We start from the raw sequence: 22509 nt of genomic DNA, 5'->3' as shown, positions 1-22509 counted from the left end.
TGAGAGGAAGTGAGGGAGTAACTTACCAAGGATGGTCCAAAAGAAATAGCAACATTTAAAACATTCAGACTGGTAGCTAGGTTTGAATATGTAAGCCACAGGTGCGTACAGACACACACAAATAGTTCTGCTGGCTTAATGTACAAAGCAAAGTATTTTGCCCTCCTCCCCCCAAAAAACCCTGTCCATTGAGGTCTGCGCCTGCTCTAGTAACGGAATAATAACTGATCTGGAGTTGGCAGATGCAATGGAGTACCCAGGAAGTGGGCATGGCTAGCCAGCCTCTTAAACAAGAGCCCCCATCCTGTTGCAAGTTCCACTTGTTATGGCTAATATCCATTGACAGAAGTCTCCTCTTCATGAATTCACCTTTTTAAAAAACCAACCTATCTAAGCAAGGGGCCAGTGGTCGCAGGTGCCCATTTGGGGATGATTGGGCGAAAGGCAGGGAGCCCAACAGAAGGTGGCGCAAGAGAGCCCAATGACAGGCAGAGCCACCCATTTCTAGTTCCTGTTTCCCCATGATCCTCCTCACTGCTGCCTTCTACAAGGGCAGCATTGAGAGGAAGGAGGAGGAAGTGGATGGACTGGTTGTAAGTTAAGAAGAAAGGCAAGAGAGGGTTTTTGGAGCCCTGCCACATCTGCCCTAGTGAACCAGCCTCCACTGGAATGGGCACTGAGATCTCTTGCGCCAGTCAATCTCCATCAGTTGTGAAGAACGTGTGGCTTTAAAAAAGCTTCTGCCACAATGGACTCATTCCGCCTCCTCAATTCCAACAGCACATTCAGCAACTTGGGCGCAACTGATGTGAAAAATCGCTTCTTAGTCTTGCAACGATTACATCCCAGCTCTGGCCGGATAATCTGAAGTACGATTCTCCTGCTCTCAAGGTCATCAAACCCACCCAAACCTAGCAGGGGCCCGTCTAGCCAAAAACGTAGACAACTCTATGGTAGGGTGGATGGCTGGAGGACCAGTTGTGTGCTGCTGAGCCACAAAAAGGGGATGAAGGTTGAAGTTCCCTTGTAAATCCATCTGTCTTTGAGGTTCACCCACCCATTGATACATGGCAAAGGCGGGTGGCACATTCTTAACGGTGGGATTTGTGACCTCTTAGTGTGGTTTTCCCAGTAGTGATGTATGGAAGTGAGAGCTGGACCATAAAGAAGGCTGGTCGCGGAAGAATTAATGCTTTTGAATTCTGGTGCTGGAGGAGACTCTTGAGAGTCCCATGGACTGCAAGAAGATCAAACCTATCCATTCTTAAGGAAATCAGCCCTGAGTGCTCACTGGAAGGACAGATCCTGAAGCTGAGGCTCCAATATTTTGGCCACCTCATGAGAAGAGAAGACTCCCCGGAAAAGACCCTGATGCTGGGAAAGATGGAGGGCACAAGGAGAAGGGGATGACAGAGGACGAGATGGTGGGACAGTGTTCTCGAAGCTACCAGCATGAATTTGACCAAACTGCAGGAGGCAGTGGAAGACAGGAGTGCCTGGCGTGCTCTGGGGTCACGGCGTCACCAAGAGTCGGACACGACTAAACGACCAAACAACAACAAGTGTGGGAGTTGGCGCACCTGTCTTGCAAGTAAGATGCTAATCTAGGGTTGCCATATTTCAAGAACTGAAAATCAGAGTACAAAAGTTGAGGGTGGGGGGAATTCCCTGGACATTTTGCCCATTTTTCAAAATTCCCCCTGGAAGCTAATTTCGCCGGACACATCTGGGAAATTCCAGGTGTATGGCAACCCTAGCTATCCCAAAGATATTGGAGGTGGGAAACCACTTTGCTTATGCTTAGAGATACAATTCCTCCTTCACACACACTTCAGCGAGCCAGTATCCTGCATGCATTGTTGGAAAAGAGAGGAGAGTTTGAGCAGGGGCAGGAACGCAGGGAGCTGTGTCAGAGGTTTGGTCCATCTAGCCTGGCGTTGTCTACACTGACCGGCAGCAGCCACCCAGGATTTCCCCTCACCCAGTGCTACATGGAATTGAATTAGGGACCTCCTTCTGGCAAAGCAGGGGGTTGATAACTCAGCAGTGGTCCTTTCCTCAAACTCAGGAATTACTCAGACGCACAGGCCGGAAGATTCACAACGATATTCTTAGCAGGTGTCCTTGCATTGAAAAAACAACAGCAAACGACCGAAAGCTGTTGCCATGGCAAAACAAAAAGAGGATATGTTGTTGGAAGGACATTTCCACCCTGCCAGCATCACCCCCCCCCCACTCCCTCCCCACATCCACCTTATGGCCTTCAATGGGCCACTTAATCAGAGACAACCTTGGAAAGAAAGGAACAATCACTGCCTTTATTTGGTTTCCGACACACTCACAGTGCAAGAAATTGTGAGGGAGTAGGGAGGGGGTGAATGTGGAGTGGGGAAGAAGGAAAACAAGCCATCCCCCCAAGTGACTCAACCCTTCCCCACCCCCACCAGGTGAGGAAATGATACCCCCATTTTCACCATTCCTAATTAGAGAGGAGGATGAGAATTTCGGGAGAATTTCAGAGTTTAGAAGGGACAACAGCAAGGTCACGGCGCCCCGAGAAGCAAAATCTCGCCGGCGTCCTATTTCTAATTTGGGGTTCCAATCCATTTTTTCCTTTGGCACAATTACAGTGGTACCTGGGGTTACAGAGGTTTCAGGTTACAGACTCCGCTAACCCAGAAATAGTACCTTGGATTAAGAACTTTGCTTCAGGATGAGAACAGAAATTGCGCGGGGGCAGCAGCGGGAGGCTCCATTAGCTAAAAGTTAAGAACAGTTTCAGGTTAAGCACGGACCTCCAGAACGAATTAAGTTCTTAACCCGAGGTACCACTGTACTTATCCTGAGCCAAAAGAGAGGTGAGCCAGGACCCCCTGGATCTGGGTGGGAAGGCCCTATAGAGAGACCCCCATCCACCCCCAGCAAAGATCTCTCTCAACAGGAGGGGACATGGGGTGAAAAAGGTTTGCTTTCTTGACGATAATGCAACTGTCCAAACGCCTCTACTAATGGTCATTACTGAGTGGAAGCAAACTTGGGGTGGGGTGGGTGGGGATGGAGGGCTCCGAGTGGACGTGGGGGGAGGGAGGACAATGTATCTGGGTGACCCCACACATCAGAACTTGGCATGTTGATAAAAACACTTCCCTGCCAACGAGTAATGGCACCAACCCCTCCACCGGGACATCAAGTAATCCCTGATAGGCCCAGCTCCTTTACCCTCCCCACCCTGAGCCAGATTAGTACTGGCAGGTCCTGCCATCCTAGCCATGGGGCCAGCTGGTGCTCTCTCGCCCGTTCTTGCGCCCGTGTCCCTCGGGGTTCCTCTCCTTCGGGTGGCGCTGGGTGCTGCTGTCCCGCTGCGCGAATCTGGGGAGAAGGCAAGAAGGTTAAGGCTGATAACATTGAGTGTTAAGTTGTGGGTGAGCAATTCTTCAAACAGCTCTTGTTTATTCACAGGCCAGAACAGAACTGAACTGAAGGGTTCAGCCAGCCTGCTTATATAGAGCTCCACTACAACGTAACTGTAACAATTTTCTAAAACTAGCCAATCACTGAATGTCACTTCCGATCCCTTATTTGCATAACTATCTACAGTATCCCCCTGCTGGCCCAGGGCGAGAACTTCAGTACATAACATTGAGCCACGCAGGTGCAGAGCACACCATTGGCAGTCTGCTTCCCCTTCTCGCTCCCCACAACCAGGAACGTCTCAGAGCCACGTATGACATGGGGGAAACATACCGTATAAATAGGAAAGCAAGAAGAGCCTGTCGGATCAGGCCAATGGGCCATCTAGTCCAGTATCCTGTTCTCACAGCGGTTCCTCAGATGCCCCCGTGGGAAACCCACAAGAACGACCCACACACAAGAGCAAGTCTCCCCTCCTGTGGTTTCCAGTCGTTGTTATTCAAAAGCATGATTGCCTGAGACTGTGGAGGAAGATCACAGCCATTGTGGCTAATAGCCACCAGTAGTCCTCTCCTCCATGAATTTGTCTCTGAAAGACATCTAAGTCGGGGGGCCATCACTGTGCCCCACAGAATCGAGTCCCATAGTTTAGCTAGGTGAAGGAATAAATGTGAGAACCAGTGGCGGCATAAGCGGTTTAAATGTCACAGTAGGACCTGGGGGACCTGGGTTCAAATCCTCCACTTGGTCACGTAGCTCAGTGGGACTGCATTCAAACCATACATTTAAAGCCCCTAGAGCATGAGTAGGCAAACTAAGGCCTGGGGGCCAAATCCGGCCCAATCGCTTTCTAAATCCGCCCCTCGGACGGTCTGGGAATCAGCGTGTTTTTACATGAGTGGTGGTGCAGTGGTTAAGAGCGGTGGACTCGTAATCTGGGGAACCGGGTTCGCGTCTCCGCTCCTCCACATGCAGCTGCTGGGTGACCTTGGGCCAGTCACACTTCTCTGAAGTCTCTCAGCCCCACTCACCTCACAGAGTGTTTGTTGTGGGGGAGGAAGGGAAAGGAGAATGTTAGCCGCTTTGAGACTCCTTCGGGTAGTGATAAAGCGGGATATCAAATCCAAACTCTTCTTCATCATCATCTCTGGGTTATTTGTGGGGCCTGCCTGATGTTTTTACATGAGTAGAATGTGTGCTTTTCTTTAAAATGCATCTGTGGGTGCTTTGTGCAGCATAGGAATTGATTTTCCCCACCAAAATATAGTTCGGCCCCCCACAAGGTCTGAGGGACGGTGGACCGGCCCCCTGCTGAAAAAGTTTGCTGACCCCTGCCCTAGAGAGTCTCCCGCACCCACAACCTCGCAGGCTCTCTCACCTGCCCGCAGGGGCTGCCCCCAGTTGCCTCAGGATCACCTCCTCGAAATTATCCGCTTCCTCTTCGCTGCCTCCCAGCTGTTCCGCCAGCTCCTCCAGCGCGTCCTCGACCTCATCCAGGAGCTCCACAAAGCTCAGGCGGTCGTGGGCAAAGGCCCCGTCGCTCCCAAAGTAGCCGTCGAGAGCGGCCACTAGTCCTCCGTAGTGCTCGGCCCAGCCCAGCCCAGTCAGGTAGCTCTGGAGCATGGGCAAGAAGCGCGGCTTCTGCACTGGCTCCAACCCTTCCTGCCGGGCGCACTCGCCGACGCCTGCGCAGCCCTGAGGAGGCCGGTACGGGTGCTTGGCCAGCGCTTCCCACAATGCACCGGGCTCAGCGGGCTTCTTGGCCTTCCGGTGCTCCCCGTCTCTGGACGGCTTGGCGTCTCGCGGCCCCTGGTGCTTCCTGGGACGGTGCGGCCCGTCGTTGCCCATCTTGGGAGCCTTGTACGGAGGACGGTGTTCCTTCTCTGGGCCTTCGCCATGGTGCGTGGGCTTGCGCTCCTCGTGGCCGTCGTGCCTTTTGTGCCAGGCCCTCTCCTTCCCTCGCTTGGCTTTGTGGCCATCTTTCCAGGACGGTTTGGCCCCCTCTTCTGCCCCCTCCAGCTCCTGGGCCACCTTCCTCTCCACGCTGTCCAGTTCCTTCCGGAGCCCTTCGGACACGTTGCCGGGCGGAACTTTCTGGAAGGCCCTCCCCAAGTCCCGCCGCACTGACGCCAGCAAGGAGCGCAGGCGCCGTATTTCGGCTTCGGGCCTCTCTGCCTTTTCCCGCTGGCGGTCCTGCGAGGGCAGCTTTTCCAGGCGCGGCTGGGATTTGGAGTCGCCCGCCTCGGCCAGCTTCTCCCGCAAAAGATGGAGCTCGGCTCGCGTGGCGAGGAGGGAGGCCGTCTCCCGCTTCAGTGCCTCTGCCAGCCTGGAGTTCTCGGCGGCCAAATTCTGCCGCTGAGAGGTGAAGTCCAGCGCCTCGCCTTCCGTCTTGCGCAGGAGCAGCTGCAGTTCCTCCTTCTGGGCCTGCGGTTTTCCAAAAGGAAAGGAAAATGGATACGCGTTTGTTCGCTGGAGCAAAGACGTGAGAGGAAATCCGGATCCCAGGACGGAAGTGACAAAACATCACCAGACCGAGGAACCCGGAACAATTATTAAGGGCCGCTCCCCAAAAACAGTTTGGGGAGCATTCGTTTCAGCAGTAAAATTCAGGATGGAAATGAGTTATTTCGTCATTGTTGCTGTCATTAAAAACGCCCACCTAGTCCCACATTCTATTCTCTTAATTTACAGTGGTGCCTCGCAAGACGAAAAGAATCCGTTCTGTGATTCTCTTCGTCTAGCGGTTTTTTCGTCTTGCGAAGCAAGCCCATTGACGGATTAGCGCTATTAGCGGCTTATCGGATCAGCTGATAAGCGGCTTAGAAAAAGGGGGGGAGAGGAAAAAACACCCGCAGGAACTCGCAAGACATTTTCGTCTTGCAAAGCAAGCCCAAAGGAGATTCGTTTTGCGAAGCACCTCCAAAACGGAAAACTCTTTCGTCTAGCGAGTTTTCCGTCTTGCGAGGCATTCGTCTTGCGGGGCACCACTGTATTTATTAAGTTTTTATTTATACCTTTTCAAATGTATACATTTCATTAATTTTAAAAATCATTTTAACATTTCAGAGCTTGACTTTGAAAAAACTTTGGCCAAGAAAAAGAAAAGCTGGACAACTTTTGTGTCCTGATTTTCACTTTTTGAAATATGGTAACCCTCGCATAAGTATTTAAGAAGGAATGAAAACCACTGATGGATTATCTGTCAAATTATCACCAATATGTGAAGGATTTGTAATATAAGCAGTGGATTACCGAAATATTTAACGGTAGACGGGCTTAGATAATAAATACGTATCTGTTATAAAACAGCTAATGAAAAAGAGTAAAAATCAAACATCAGGAAAGGAGGGGTGGGAAGTCAAGAAGAAACATTGTGTGTTAAAAAAGATTTGTATGTGATGATAAATGCTTTGAAATGTTATGGGATACGTAATGAAAATGATATGAATGGGGAGGGGGGACAAATGACAAATGGGGAGGGGGGACTACTGTTATGAGAGAGAAGAATCAGGTCCTAACTTATTAAGGTAAAGGTAAAGGACCCCTGGATGGTTAAGTCCAGTCAAAGGTGACTATGGGGTTGTGGCGACCATCTCACTTTCAAGTTTGTCCACAGACAGCTTTCGAGGTCATGTGGCCAGCATGACTAAACCACTTCTGGTGCAACGGGACAATGTGACGGAAACTAGAGTGCACAGAAACGCCGTTTACCTTCCCACCACAATGGTACCTATTTATCTACTTGCACAGGTGTGCTTTCGAACTGCTAGGTTGGCAGAGCTGGGACAGAGCAACGGGAGCTCACCCCATCGCAGGGATTCGAATCACTGACCCTCCGATCGGCAAGCCCAAGAAGCTCAGTGGTTTAGACCACAGCGCCACCTTTTACCTAACTTTTACTGTCTCCACCAACTGGCAGCATCTCTCCAGGATTTCAAGTGGGGGACAATCCCCCCCTACTCGGGGATGCCCCTGGGGATTGAACCGTGGACCTTCTGCTTGCAAAGGAGCTTCTCTGCCCTCCTTCGCTCCACCCAGACCCTCCAGCCACCTGCAGTTCTGCTTGCATAAGCCGGATGTCTTGATTCTCCTTGGCCAGCTTGTCCAGCAAGAGTCCCATGGCATCCAGGCTCTGGCGGTCACCTTCTGATGACATCACCGCTTCCTTGGCTCTCTGAAGCTCGTCACCAACCGGGGGTTCCCGTGGGGGCGAAGCTGGCCAATCCTGCTGGGGTGGGGAGTCACAGTGAGCCGCAGCCTTGTTGGCTCCCAGTACGTTTCCGAGCACAATTCAAAGTGTTGGTGCTGACCTTTAAAGACCTAAACAGCCTTGGTCCAGTATACCTGAAGGAGCGTCTCCACCTCCATCATCCAGCCTGGACACTGAGGTCCAGCTCCGAGGGCCTTCTGGCGGTTCCCTCACTGCGAGAAGCCAAGTTACAGGGAACCAGGCAGAGGGCCTTCTCGGTGGTGGCACCCGCCCTGTGGAACGCCCTCCCACCAGATGTCAAAGAGAAAGACAACTACCAGACTTTTAGAAGACATCTGAAGGCAGCCCTGTTTAGGGAAGCTTTTATTGTTTAACAGACCGCTGTATTTTAATACAGTACTTTGTTGGAAGCCGCCCAGAGTAGTTGGGGAATATTATTATTATTATTATTATTTGCAAACATCAGGATTTGATCATCACAGCCAAGTGTTGGTCCCTGAGGGCTCCGCCCTCCTGACCCTCCCAAGGCATCCCATTGGCTGGAATCTTTGGCTGGGCAGCAAGCCAGCAAGAAGATTCCATATGCTGACCCAGACCCAGTATTGTCTGCACAGACTGGCAGCTGCTCTCCAGAACTCCAAGCAGGAAACCCCCTGTTCCCTCTTGCGTCAGCACAGAGATAAGAAGACTCACCACCCCAACAGAGCCAGGATGGGGCTCTTCACTGTCTGAGCTTGACCAGGTGCTGAAAATGTCAACTGGGCCTGTAGGAGACAGCCGGGGCGGGGTGGGGGGAGGATGTAAAGGAGAAAAAGGGGAGAGCTGAAAAAATTAAGAGCCTATTTCATATTCATACACACACACACACACACACACACACACACATATATATATATATAAAATTAAATTTTCTCTTTTACAAATTCAGAATATTCATTTAAACATCTTTAAAATATCAATGACTTTCCTTCTTCTCCTTCCATGGTTCATTCTGCATATCATAAATCCCTGCATATTTTACATAAACTAAACAATTCAGCATTCCATTATTACATGCATCAGAACTTATTTACCCTGTTGAATTTAACTAAATGCTGCCAGCGTTTTCGAACGTACACAATACCCCGCCCCACATATTCAGGAAACATTTCCCAATCTTCTTTAAATGTATGTTCTTCTTGTTCTCTTATTCTATATGTTATAGAGCCTCTTTCTAAGCCGGCAAAATAGTGGGGGGGGGGGGATTTCTGTTGTGGCTCCCCACTGGTGGGGAAAGGGAGTTAAAACAAGACTTACCATCATCTTGGTCAAATATGATTCCTGTAGCGAGAGGTAAAGAGAGGCAAAGAGGCTTTATTATTACTTATTTCATGAAATGCCATTTGATTGTTTTTTAAAAAGCCCTCACCATGGTTTGCAAAAAGGTTAACACAGAGGGGCTACCTTTGAAGGTGACCCGGAAACTGCAATTAATCCAGAATGCGGCAGCTAGACTGGTGACTGGGAGTGGCCGCCGGGACCACATAACATCGTTTCTGAGAGATCTGCATTGGCTCCCTGTACGTTTCCGAGCACAATTCAAAGTGTTGGTGCTGACCTTTAAAGCCCTAAACAGCCTCAGTCCTGTATACCTGAGGGAGCGTCTCCACCCCTATCATTCAGCCCGGACACTGAGGTCCAGCTCCGAGGGCCTTCTGGCGGTTCCCTCATTGCAAGAAGTAAGGTTACAGGGAACCAGACAGAGGGCCTTCTCGGTAGTGGCACCCGCCCTGTGGAACACCCTCCCTTCAGATGTGAGGGAAATAAGCAGCTATCCTATCTTTAAAAGACATCTGAAGGCAGCCCTGTTCAGGGAAGTTTCTAATATTTAAAGCTGTATTGTTTTTAATACTTGATTGGGAGCCGCCCAGAGCGGCTGGGGAAACTCAACCAGATGGGCGGGGTATAAATAATAATAATAATAATTATTATTATTATTATTATTATTATTATTATTATTATTATTATTATTAAGACTGTCACAGGCCCATCCCAGAGGGAACAGCTAGCAGAGTTAGCCCCCACCCCAGCAAGGCCACCGCTTACCCAAGGATGCCAACAAGGCCAAACCCAGGAGGGCAAGGAACCCGAACAGCCATTTTGTCCTGGGAAGGCCACCGTCGTCGCCCTCGAAGGCCTCCGCGCCGCGATCTCTGCCGGCCCCCGGCAGAATGGGGGGCGCGTCCCGACCCTTCCGCCTGCGCAGGCCTTCGACGTCACGCTCCTTGGACGCCTCTTCCCCACTGCTGGAAGTGTTCCCCTCTTCCTCCCCCAGAGGGCCTGGGAAGGGAAAGGAGAGGAAAGAAGAGGGCAAGAAATGAGGATCAAAATATTGCGTAAACTGGAGAAAACAGGCTCACCTGTGGCCGCTCGCCTATGGCGAGGGTGAAATTGCTCCTGGCAACCAAGCAAAGAAGCTTTTACAGGTTGCGGATGGAGAGATGGCAAGTCACCCTCTTTGTTCCTGAACCCTGAGCTCTCTTTGTGGAAATTCAACATAAAGGTAGAACCTACCTCACCTCTGAACCTCATGGTTCCTGCTCCACATCCTCCTCGATTGGAACCCTGCTCTTGACCTGCAATAATACCTTCTGCTTGCCAGGATGAAGTCAGAGCGAGTGAACATCTGTAAGCAAGGGCCTCTGGCGACCCTACAAAGCTAAGGTTTCGTTTGCTGTTCCACCTACTGATGCCTCCTGGATATGTCCACCACTAGAATGTGGCCCCCTGAAAGCTGCCCACAAATAAATGCGGCCCTTAGACCTGACAAGAATCTCTGCCCCAACTAAGTCCTTAAGCACATCTGTCCAGACACTAACATGAAGCCTAAAACACATGCAATTGCTTGGATTTGTGTTCTGTTTCCTTGCCCTCTGCACTTCCTCTATTGCTTCTTCCGGCAGCCAAAATGTAGATGTGTAGGCTGCTTGGGGCAGAGATCTGTCAAAGGCCTCCGCATTATTCCACAAAGAACTGCCTATGCTGATGGAACTAAGTCACCTGCTTTGTGGATGAAGACAGTTCCCTGTGGGACAGGCACAGATCCTTCCTCAGCCTCGCAGGTGCTGGCCTCCTTTGCATGTGACAGGGCAGGCTCTGGGGTCTTGACTAGCGTGGGGGTTTCTTCAGAACTGGGGTCCACCACCACCTCAGGACCCTGGATCGCGAGAGAGAGATAAGGATGCTTGTAAAATCGGCATTGTTCTCGAATTGTGAATATGTGTGTGTGTGTTTGTGCCTACTTCCTGGCAACGTCATATCCAGTGTTGCTTGAGAGTTCTAAGATACAAAAAAAAATTGGTGTAGTTTTAAAAGGTTCAGTCTGCCATCTTGGTTCAAAATGGTGCCCAACCAAAATATTGCTCAAAAAAAGATACGCTAATATGCCTAGATTAAAATGTGAAGTACTAGATGGAAGAAAAATTAGTAAGGAAAGATAATAAGAATATATAGATGATTTGAGAAGATTGTAGAATGCAAAGATTATTATTGCAAAGATTATGTGGAGGAAATCAAGTGGGGGCAGAGGGAAGTGGGAGGAAGGAGAAAAGAATAATATGATGGACTGAGGAAATATAAATGTATATAAATATAAATAAAAATGTATATGGATGGGGGGATGGGGAAGAAATGGCGTTGGCTTTGGTACATCTGTATTGTAATATGTGAAAACCGATAAAAAGGGAAAAAAAGAAAAAAACACAAAATGGTGCTCAACTGTATCCAGGTAAGAGGAGCCACCGTGCAAAATTTGGTCAGACCAGTTTCTTTGTACAGTAATGGCTTTCATTGGCCAATTACCACCATTTACATGTCCAAAGCACTGCTGCCAACTCCAGGAGGCCCTGGGTGCCTGGGCACCCACAAAATTTTCGCTGTGGGCGCTGGGCCTACTGCCGCCCACTGCCTTACCTCCAGGGTGCATCTGTGGCCACAGCAGGCCCCAACAGAAGAGGGCCTGTGTGGACCGTTTGGCTAATTGCCAAATGGAATTGAGTTCAAAGAGGAACAAAGCCCCAAAGCTGGAGAATTCTCATATACATGCAGAGAATTAAGCGAATGCTGTACCTTCTGACTGGCGCCGTCTGCATCAGGGCGGGCGACGAGGGTTTTGCTCTCGCCGAGAGGGGCTGTCCGAAAAGATGCCTGTGTTAAAGCTAGTAAACAAATGCATTTATTATGTTCATCTGCATCCAGGGCATAGCTGTCAACCTTCCCTTTTTTGCGGGAAATTCCCTTATTCCAGCGCCGTTTCCCGCTGCTGTCCCGGATTGTTAGATATCCCGTAGACTGTCCCCAGGACAGGTGAGGCTGCTGATCCCTTATTTTCGAGGCTGCCGATCCCTTATTTTCAAATCTGAAAGTTGACAGCTATGATCCAGGGTGGGGAACCATTTTCAAAGAGAGAGGCCCGCATTCCCTTCTGGGCAACTTCCGGGTGGGGGGGCGCATGCCAGGAGTTGGCAGGGCCAGAAGCAAACATGGACGAAGCAAGGGGTGTCGGGGTTCAAGGACAAGTTTCAGCCAGGCAAAAACACCCAAGGAAGCTGCAAAGGAGGACTGGTGAGGGGCGGGGCCTGGAGAAAAGGGGGCATGGCCTGGTGAAAGGGGGTGTGGCCTGGTGAAAGTTCCAAGGGCCAGAGAGTAAGAGGGCTAGAAGGGCCGCATTCAGCCCTCATGCCTGGGATTCACACACACACACACACACACACACACACACACACACACACACACACACACAGAGAGAGTAATCAAACAGGGTCTGATGAAAATACCAGGTATCCTCCATCACTGAAAATATGCTCCCCTCCTTCAGAGCAGTGGGGTGAGCCGGACCCCATATGCAAAGCAGCTTCCCCATTATATACTGAAGTCCAGCTTGCAATATCATGCAGAGGATTGCAAAGCAACAGGGGCGGTCAGGATATGCCAGGTGGGGTCAGGAAAGGGCATGGAAGGCAGCTAAGGGTTGGGCAAGGGCCTCATCCATTGCTACATACCTTGTGTCTCTTCCTGGGCCGGCTCAGACCCAGTCTGCATTTCCAAGCCAAGGTCTTCTACAGGTAGAGCCTGGAGGGGCAAAACGCAATGAAAATAGAGGTCACAAAATTTCCCTTTTTCTCCTAGAGTGGGATGGGGGAGGATCTTTACCTGGCCCCGCCCCTGTGGGCCAACTTTGGCAGGTGAGTGGGGCAACCCGCTTGTCAATCACTCAGCATCATTGTGGTTGTGTGTGTTTTTTGCAACTATGTTTTTATTTATTTATTCTTGGATACAAAAGAAGAGAACAACTGTGATAAAGCATCAGAAATAGAGATTTATTTATTTTTTAAAGCAAAATACCCAGGCGTGCAGGATGAATTCAACTGCCCATGGTTGATCATTATATTTGAGGTTGATCATTATATTTTTAGGGCCCACCCTATTTTCCTGACTGTAAGTTGTTTAAAAGTGTTTGTTATACAGTATTGTGCTTTAATGTTGCAACCCACCATGGGACCTTAGGGTGGAGAGTGGAATAATAATAATAATAATAATAATAATAATAATAATAATAATAATAATATAATAATAATAATAATAATAATAATAATAATAATAATAATAATAATAATAATACAGGTAAACTGCCCCTGCCCACCCACCAAAGTCCATCACAAGGAGCTCCCGCAAGGGTTTGATGGCCAGCTGGTTGCCAGGTGCTTGGGAATTGTAGCGCAGGGGGCTTTTCTGCCTCCCTAGCACCAAGCGCTTTGCACTGAGCCCCCTGCTAAAATGAGAAGGGGCAAGCTCCATTTCTGCAGGGATTTCCAACGGAAGCCACTTGGCGCTGCAGGAGAAAGGCACAGGGGTCCCTCTCTTGCCCATCAGCTGCCTGGCGGAAGCGGAAGAAGATGACCTGCTTTGAGCTCCCGACTGTCTCTCCATGGTCACCTGGGCACCTGCCCCACATATGACACCTTGCCTGGAGCCAGTGGGCGTGGTTTAGAGGGAAACGGTCCCATGGGCCAAAGGGTGGGTGATGGTGGGCGAGATGAAGCCTGGTGAAGAAAGAAAGGGGTCGTAGCTCAGTATCTACTCTGCCTACGGAAGGCTCCAGCTTCAACTGGCTGCATCTTCTTGCCTTCTGAGGGGGTGCAGGTCCCAAGTGGGTGGGGCCAGAGGCAAAAGTGGGCGGAGCAACTGATGCAAATGTTACCTGTGTACAGTATAGGTAAAGGTAAAGCAACCCCTGACCATTAGGTCCAGTCGTGACCAACTCTGGGGTTGCGGCGCTCACCTCGCTTTATTGGTACAGCTTCTGGGTCATGTGGCCAGCATGACTAAGCCACTTCTGGTGAACCAGAGCAGCGCACGGAAACGCCATTTACCTTCCCGCCGGAGCGGTACCTATTTATCTACTTGCACTTTGACGTGCTTTTGAACTGCTAGGTTGGCAGGAGCAGGGACCAAGCAACGGAAGCTCACCCCGTCACGGGGATTTGAACCGCCGACCTTCTGATTGGCAAGTCCTAGGCTCTGTGGTTTAACCCACAGTGCCACCCTGTGTACAGTAGGCCAGTTAATAAACACACTCCTCCCCCAATCATCCATCCAAAGGAGCATTTCACCCCCTGAAGAGGGTACGAAGCAATGCTGGTGAGGGGTGTGTGGCCTGAGGGGAGGGGGTGTGGCCTGGAAAGATGGGCATGGCCTAGGTAGACTGATGTTTCTTGGAAAGAGGGCGTGGCCTCATGAAAGGGGTGTGGCCTAGAAAGATGGGTGTGGCCCAGGGAGAGTGGGTGTGGTTTGAGGACGCCCTCCAAGCCTGAGGTTGCCCACCCGCTTCAAACCTCACTGCCAACTTCAGGGATGGGGCATCTTCCAAGGGATGCTGATGGACTCTAGCTTCCATCAGCCCCAGGCAACAAGGACAACAGTCCAGGAGGATAGCCCCTAAAAACCTGGAGGGCTGCAGGTTTCCCTACCCACCCACCCCCAGCCTACAGAGAAAAGAAGCAGGTTCTAGGGCCCACCACTGACCCCAACCAGTGTCCTCCTCACAAGAGGTCAGGCCTGGGAGACCCAAAAGCCTACAAGGAGAGGGCTTTTGAGGAGTTCATTATGCTGCCCCACCCCTGACGCCTTGCCCCTGCCCCACAGAGCCTTCGCCCCTCTCCCCAGTTTGTTTTCGGCTCCCGCTCACCTCAGAGCCGGCAATCACCCAGCTGTTGTTGTCCGACTCCCGGGAGTCTGAATTGTCAGTCATTTTGGCTCATGCCACAGGGCGTTGGGTCAGTGGGGCCTCCTAGGGATGCAGACCCCCAATTGGATGGGGGGCTGGAAGGAACAGAAGACGTCTGAAGAGAGAGAGACAGAGGAGGTTCTTTATCAGCCTCGAGTACAAAGCAGGCGAGGCCGGCCGCTTCACGCCGGGGGAATTTGACTGGCAAATTAATTTGGGCAGAGAAATTGGGGCACAGGCTGCAGATGAGAGTGGAGATGCAAAAACCTGGAACAGGCCAGCCGGCCTCTCTGTTTCCCACCCCAGCACGGTCTGCACTGGCTGGCAGCAGCAGCAGCAGCTATGGTCTCTAATCCCATGAATAAAGATCCCAGGTCTCATGGTTTGGAGCAAACAGCTGGTTTAAAATAGGAGCATCGGAACAGAGTCAGACTGATGGGTCCATTTAGCTTAGCGTTGCCTACACTGACTGGCAGCAGCTCTCCAGGGTTTCAGGCAGGGCAGATCCCCAGCCCTACCTGGAAATGGCAGGGACTGAACCCGGGACCTTCTGCATGCAAACTGAGCTAAGGCCCTTCTCCATATTCCGGGTCATGTGGCCAGCATGACTAAGCCGCTTCTGGCGAACCAGAGCAGCGCATGGAAACGCCGTTTACCTTCCCGCCAGAGTGGTACCTATTTATCTACTTGCACTTTGACATGCTTTCGAACTGCTAGGTTGGCAGGAGCTGGGACCGAGCAACGGGAGCTCACCCTGTCGCAGGGATTCGAACCACCGACCTTCTGATCGGCAAGTCCTAGGCTCTGTGGTTTAACCCACAGTGCCACCTGCGTCCCAGCACACTTAGGAAACTACAATTCCCAGGATTCTTTGGAGGGGGGAATGTGCTTCAGATGTATAAATAATAAATAAATAAATTTTATTTGTATCCCACTCTCCCCAGCCAAAGCCAGACTCAGAGCAGCTAACATCATATAAATAAGGCAATATGCATAATACAATATACAATATGCAAATATGTATGGTGTATATACTGCCTTCAAGTAGAATGTACTCTTTGAGTAGAAAGTACAATAGATAAAACTCATTTATCTCAGTGGGTCTACTCTGAAGTGGACTGAGTTGGAGCCAACCCAGAATAGACAAGAGAAGAACATCTTCCCTTATTAGTTTGGAAAGGAGGGTGGGGTGGGCAGTTTTAAAAACGTCTTCCAGGCAGAGCTATTCTTGCTGGAAAGAGAATGTGGGGAATCCAAATTATGCCGGACTCTGAACGAGGTCTGATTACCAGCACTCCGAAAGCAAGGAGAGGAAGAGGAAACAAGTCCTCTTGCAAACAGAAAAATGGGGCCCTGGGACAAAGTTGGTGGGTTTTTGGCGGGTGACACACACAGGTGTCAAATAAATAGGTACTCCAGACCTCCCCTAAAAAAAAAAAAGATGCCCATATCTAAAAACCTCTATTTTTCTTCTCTTCTTAAATGTAATAAAAAGAAATCGAACAAAGAATTAAAACCTTAAACCATAAAGATTCGCAGTTTGGAAACAAAATTACAAAGATCCAGTGCAGCTCTAAAAGGATAATAAAGTAATGACTCTTACAAATATTCCCTTTGGTATTGGTAAGAATAAAAGCAATCTCCACTTGTGATCTCCCTTATTGTTGAGAATCTGGCGTTTGCATATACTGGTGGCGCTGTGTGAGCCTGCAACTCCATATTTTGTAGAAGAAATAAAATCAAGGCATATATGAAAATTAAAAATGGTCGTTTGAGCTCTGCCCATTACGTAGTTTTAGTTTATGGGACATCTCTTCAAGTAGGGCAATCTGCCAACCCTTAAACACAGCAATCCCGATGATTAAGATTAAAGGTCTTCCAGGATTTAGCAATGCAGCCGGCCTGGTCTGCTGTTAAGAGATGAGAAGTAAATTCTTCACTTTTCAAGACCTCTTCTCTCCCCTCCATGCAATACATTCTTGTTAAATATCCCCACCCCCCACCCCATCCCTTCCCTGTAGGGAACAGCTGTCAGAACAGGAGACTGACTTTGGGGAAAAGGAGGGAGGTATTTTTAGTCGCTTTTAATACACTTTAGCAGGTGGAAATTGCTGAGCAGACCAGCCCAGACTGCTTTGGAGGGACATGACAAGATCTTTCTTGCCTCCTGCCCCAGAATCCATTTAACTCCAAGCTTTTCTACTCCCATAGGGAGCTCCAGAAGGGAAATAATTCCTGCTCCCCTCACAACAAGTAACTCTCCACTATTCCTTTTTTGGACGCAGGGTTTTAAACAGCCTTGCTGGTTTGGGTTCCCACCCCCACCCCCTCTCCTGTTAGGCCCCCGTGGTTATACGAAGGAAAAGCACCTTTTTTCAGAGAATTCCTAATCTGGAAGTTTGAGGAAAAAGAAGGAAGAAAAAGCCTGCTGTTTTAAATGTTATCTTATTTTTTAAAAGCATGTACCCGTGGATGCTAACACTCACTGCAGGTGCATGTAATGTTTGCCATATTCAGGGTATAAAAAGGTGACTAAATTAGACCCATCTGTTTCAAGAGTAAAACTGAGTTGGAGACAAGCCTCTCGAGGCAGGAAACCGTTAGTCCATTGGTCTATCTAGCTTAGTGTTGCTGACACGGATTGGCAGCTCTCCAGGGTTTCAGGCAGGACACGTGCCCAGCCCTAACTTGGAGATGCTGGGGATTCGAACCCAGGACCTTCTGCTTGCAAAGCAGGTGCTCTGTCACTGTGCTACAGCCCTTCCGTTCCATTGAACTGGCATAGGAAACTGCCTTCTAGTGAGTCAGACCGTTGGTCTATCTGGATCAGCACTGCTGGCACTGACTGGCAGCAGCTCTCCCTGCCGAAAATTGGGAGAAAAGTTTTGGGGCAGGATCCTTGGAGTGAAATAGGCACTATTGTTCCTCTTTCAGAAGCCTAATCCCGTGGGACAAAGCTAATTCCCAACACCACACAATCACAAATCCCCAAAGTCACACTGCACCCCTAGTATGTACATATATTTCTGTGTCCCCTGATCCTGCTCTCAACGTACAAAGAGGCTGTGGTTTTATAGCAGGCATCAGAAGATGCAAGCAGGAAGCAGCCTTGTTTTGCTGCTCTCAACTTCTGCCCCCCCCCAGCTCCGATGCCATAGCAACCCTGGCAGCGGTGCCCTTAATAGGAGATTTATGTGGGACAGCGGAACCTAGCCGGGCCGGATCCTTGGCGGCAGTGGCTACAGGCAGCCAAGCACCACCCGACACAGGCAGGGACAAAATGGGCCTCTCTATACAACAACACTTTTAAAAAATGTCATAGGACAAGAGAGTCCACAGCGGTGTGGCGGTTAGTGTGTCGGACTATAACCTGGGAGACCCAGATTCAAATCCCCTCTCAGCCTGACCTCTCAGTCTGACCTACTTCACAGAGCTGTTGTGCAGGATAAGGGAGGGAGGGAGGGAGGGAGGGAGGGAGGGAGGGAGGGAGGGAGGGGGAGACCCATGTACACCAACTTCAGCTCCTTGGAGAAAAAAGCAGGGTATAGCTGCAATAAGGGGGTTGGACTAGATGACCCTTGGGGTCCCTTCCAATTCTACATGAGGTCCTGGCAGCACTTCAGCAGGGATGTGAGAGGGCTTGTTGCGGGGCAGCAACCCGGAATGGTGCTTCCATCATACATGAGCTGCCTGGTATCTTCAGGGCATCTCATAATGTGTTATAGCCAATGTGGAGCCCTCCACTACAACTCCCATCATCCGTGAGCAACTGGGCTATTCTGATGTTGGCTGATAGGAACTGGAGTCCAACAAGAGACGGAAGGGCTTTGTACCTCTGATCAGACCCTTCGTAGGTTTCGATGCAGCCCATTAACAAAGCTCTTCCCCCTGGAGATAGCGTGAGTTGTGGATGCAAAACACGCACTGCTGCAGATAACTCAAGTTGTTGGGGCAAGTGGGGAGAGCTACAGCCCTTGTTGGACTCTCATAATTCCTCAGCAGTTGCCCTGGGGTGCTTGGCAGGAAGGGCAAGATATAAGTTTAATTAAAAAAATAAATAACAAGTCCAAAAGGATCTGCAGGGCCTGTCCCTACCCTCTCGCCTCAGCCATAGATCACCACCTGGCCTGCCTTGCAATGGCAGTGGTGGATTTCAAATCCCATCACCACACCCAACCCAAGCAGGAGGGGTGATGGGAGTTGTAGTTCAGCAACTTTTGGAGAGCTTCCCTCCCCCATCCCCTTTTTACAGATCGCTTAGCAAAAGGACACACATTACTTTCACATTCAAAATAAGGGCATAAAGGCTTATTATATTAGCAAATAGTGCAAAGTAATAAAACAAAAACTGGTAATAATATGATAGCCAGGGGTTTGGGACCTGTTGACCTCTGGAGATGTCACTAGATTAGAATACCCATCCTCCTTGCCCACTGGTCATGCTGGTCAGAGCTGGTGGGAATTGGAATCCCTAAACATCAGTGGTTTGCCCACCTGCCATAAGGTTTAGGGTGCAACCTTGTAAGCACTGACCTGGTAGGAAGTCCCATTGAACTGAATGGGTGATTACTTTCCGTCGTAAACATGTGCAGAACTACAGTTACTGAGATCGTAGTGTCATGAAATCAATGACTTGGAAGTCCTCCAGCCCAACTCTCTGCAATGGAGGAATCACAGCTGAATACAGTGGTACCTCTGGTTACATACGCTTCAGGTTACATACGCTTCAGGTTACATACTCTGCTAACCCAGAAATAGTGCTTCAGGTTAAGAACTTTGCTTCAGGATGAGAACAGAAATCGTGCTCCGGCGGTGCGGCGGCAGCAGGAGGCCCCATTAGCTAAAGTGGTGCTTCAGGTTAAGAACAGTTTCAGGTTAAGTACAGACCTCCAGAACGAATTAAGTTACTTAACCCGAGGTACCACTGTAATCCCTGACAGATAACTGAAGGTGTGAAGCTCTTGGGTGTTCAAAAAGTGGTGTGTGCGAATGTTGAGCATGACAGCCAAAAAACAAAACAAAAAAACCGCAATCACCAGGAATAAATCACCCTGTAGCACTGGCAACTTGGAAGGCATAAAAGATGGACCCCTTACAAGCATTCCTAGCGTTGAAGTGAGGATTATACAGCCAATTAAGATCTCGCCTCTCCATCAAAACACAACCCTAACGATTCCAGGGGCTTGCAAACTCAAGAGTATACAGAACTGGAGAATAAATTCTTCTGGATTAATTCATGCAGGGTATGTGGGCACGACTGTGTATGCGGGTGGCAATCGGGTACAATATATGGGCACAGGTGGGCTTTTGCGATGGGACAGGAGAAGCTCTCCCAACTCCTGCATCGCCCCTCTCAAACCGCGCATAAAAGGATCTGGTCTAGACCCTTCCCTTTGCACTGATCGCTTGGCGAAACGCCGCTTCCCAGTTTTGGAACCAAAGTTACCTGCAATAGATCCAAGGCAACGGTGGTTGGGGGAGGGGAGCACATTTGGAGGGATCTCAAAAAAACGAGTTCCATCGAAACTGCAAGACTACGCGATAGATAGATAGATAGATAGATAGATATAGATAGATAGATAGATAGATAGATAGATAGATAGATGATAGATAGATAGATATCCCGAAAAAGCAGCAACTCTCTCCCAGAAGACAAGGTGAAATCACAACCAACCCACCCCTCTAAAGGGGCAACGGGAGAGCTGATGGGGCTGTTGCCATGGTAACCCTGCATCAGCGACCCTCGGGGATTCCCTCTGCTGGACCAAATCATGCCGCCGCCGCCCCCCTCTTCCCTTGAGAGCTGCTTGCCCTAAAATTGTGGGGCCCCCACTCTCCGGTGACCCATACTATTACCCCACAACAATCCCCTTCACCTTTCCATCCATCCTTACCTTAGTCTAGGGGGCTCTCAGATCTGGAAGTTTGTTTAGAAGGTGGAAAAAGGAAGGCTGCGAACGCCTCTTAACTTTGTATAGGAAACTTCGCAGCCCTTTACCCTGCGGGGGGGAGGAAAGGGGCGGGACCTCGGGGCCAGGCAGCCTATCCCAGGGGTTGGGGGAAATGAGTTTGGCCAATGAAGGGGAAGAGAGGGCAGGACAGGGCGGGCGGGGGGAGGACAGCACTGTTTTGGAATCCGCAATGCAATCCTGAGGCCGGGAGATAAATGTGTGCGAAACCCCCTAAATGGGGAGAATTCTGGATCGGGGAGCACGCTTTGCGGGGAGATGACTAGGGATCCCCCCCATAAGATCAACATTCCTAAGGCTTGGGGGGGTGTAGAGAAGGGGTGCCCCCCAGTCAGCCATTTAGGATCCTAGCGAGCAGGCATGACTAAGCTGAGCGAGGCTGCAGAGAGACAGCAACAGCTGTGAGCCCAAGCAGAGAGGCGGGTTCTCCTGCCATCCCAGGGACACTTTATATCAGCCCTGGATAGCTCAGTTGGCGAGAGCACTGTGCTGGTAACGCCAGAGTCGCAGGTTCGATCCCCGTATGGGGCAGCTGCGTTGCAAAGGGGTTGAGCCGCCCTTTGCAGGCTGGCTGCTAGGAGACCCTCGCTGCTGGCGAATTCTGCAAGACTCTAAAGTCAGAACATGGGAAGAGCGAATGGCCCATTGACCCAGTACCTGTTCTCACAGTGGTCCACTAGGTGCCCCAATGGGAAGCCTGAAAGCAGGATTTCCACTTGCTGGGAGTAACTGGTAATCAGAAGCATCACTGCATCCAACTATGGAGGAACAGCCGTCATAGTTAGTTGCTCTCCCCCCCCCCACCCAAGGAATCAGCCAGCTTTGTTAATGATAATAATAATAAAATAATTTATTATTTATACCCCGCCCATATGGCTGAGCTTCCCCAGCCACTCTGGAAGGCTCCCAATTGAGTGTTAAAAACAAGACAGCATTAAAAACTTCCCTAAACAGGGCTGCCTTCAGATGTCTTTTAAAGATAGGATAGCTGCTTATTTCCTTCACATCTGAAGGATAGGTGGGCGCCACTACCGAGAAGGCCCTCTGTCTGGTTCCCTGTAACCTCACTTCTCGCAATGAGGGAACTGTCAAAAGGCGCTGGATCTCAGTGTCTGGGCTGAATGATGGGGGTGGAGACGCTCCTTCAGGTATACAGGACCGAGGCCGTTTAGGGCTTTCAAGGTTAGCACCAAAACTTTGAATTGTGCTTGGAAACGTACTGGGAGCCAATGCAGATCTCTCAGGACCGGTGTTATGTGGTCCCAGCGGCTACTCCCAGTCATCAGTCTAGCTGCCGCATTCTGGATTAATTGCAGTTTCCGAGTCACCTTCAAAGGTAGCCCCACATAAAGCGCATTGCAGTAGTCCAAGCGGGAGATAACCAGAGCATGCACCACTCTGGCGAGACAGTATAACCCTGAAATTTTGGGTCCCCTATGATGGGAGTAGTCAGGATTTATGTTGGGGGGGGGGGCTGGACACCCACCTGTCATCATCCTCCGTCTGGCTCCATCTAGCAGATTGGGAATGAAATGTCTCAACAAGGGTTGTTTTAAATTACTTTCTTTTGGTCCCAAGTGCTCAGAAAAATCTTGTCAAAATCTTCCTACAATTTCAAATTTTAGTTAAGCATTTTTATTTATTTACTTTGATTT

At 49.9% G+C, this 22509-nt stretch overlaps 1 protein-coding gene across 4 annotated transcripts; it reads right to left on the bottom strand.

Moving 5' to 3' along the window:
• Window positions 1–2291: 2291 nt before the first annotated feature.
• Window positions 2292–20913, bottom strand: PBXIP1 (PBX homeobox interacting protein 1). 4 transcript variants are annotated; one of them, XM_081173563.1, is made up of 11 exons: window positions 20780–20913; window positions 14847–15000; window positions 12661–12730; window positions 11729–11817; window positions 10661–10817; window positions 9707–9940; window positions 8918–8941; window positions 8315–8385; window positions 7463–7639; window positions 4790–5835; window positions 2292–3369 (listed from the first exon to the last, which is right to left on the bottom strand). In XM_081173563.1, the coding sequence occupies exons 2-11, from the start codon at window positions 14907–14909 to the stop codon at window positions 3264–3266; spliced, it is 2037 nt and encodes a 678-aa protein (XP_081029689.1). In that variant the 5' UTR covers window positions 14910–15000; window positions 20780–20913; the 3' UTR covers window positions 2292–3263. The 4 variants fall into 4 exon arrangements, with proteins under 4 accessions (XP_081029689.1, XP_081029690.1, XP_081029691.1 ...); XM_081173564.1 differs by having other exon boundaries at window positions 7463–7636; XM_081173565.1 differs by having other exon boundaries at window positions 11729–11790.
• Window positions 20914–22509: the final 1596 nt, after the last annotated feature.

This window comes from Podarcis bocagei (genome assembly GCF_964188305.1).
Source record: "Podarcis bocagei genome assembly, chromosome: 16".
NCBI classification, from domain to species: domain Eukaryota; kingdom Metazoa; phylum Chordata; class Lepidosauria; order Squamata; family Lacertidae; genus Podarcis; species Podarcis bocagei.
Note: the sequence above shows the minus strand (reverse complement) of the source record. Positions and strands in the feature narration are given on the sequence as shown.

Excerpts from the sequence above, each read along its gene's own strand:
- PBXIP1 (XM_081173563.1), bottom strand. The coding sequence starts at position 14,909 with ATGACTGACAATTCAGACTCCCGGGAGTCGGACAACAACAGCTGGGTG. Across the intron at positions 12,731-14,846 it reads GGGTGATTGCCGGCTCTGAG|GCTCTACCTGTAGAAGACCT; the intron begins GTGAGCGGGAGC and ends TTGCCCCTCCAG. Across the intron at positions 3,370-4,789 it reads GGGGCAGCCCCTGCGGGCAG|ATTCGCGCAGCGGGACAGCA; the intron begins GTGAGAGAGCCT and ends CCTTCTCCCCAG.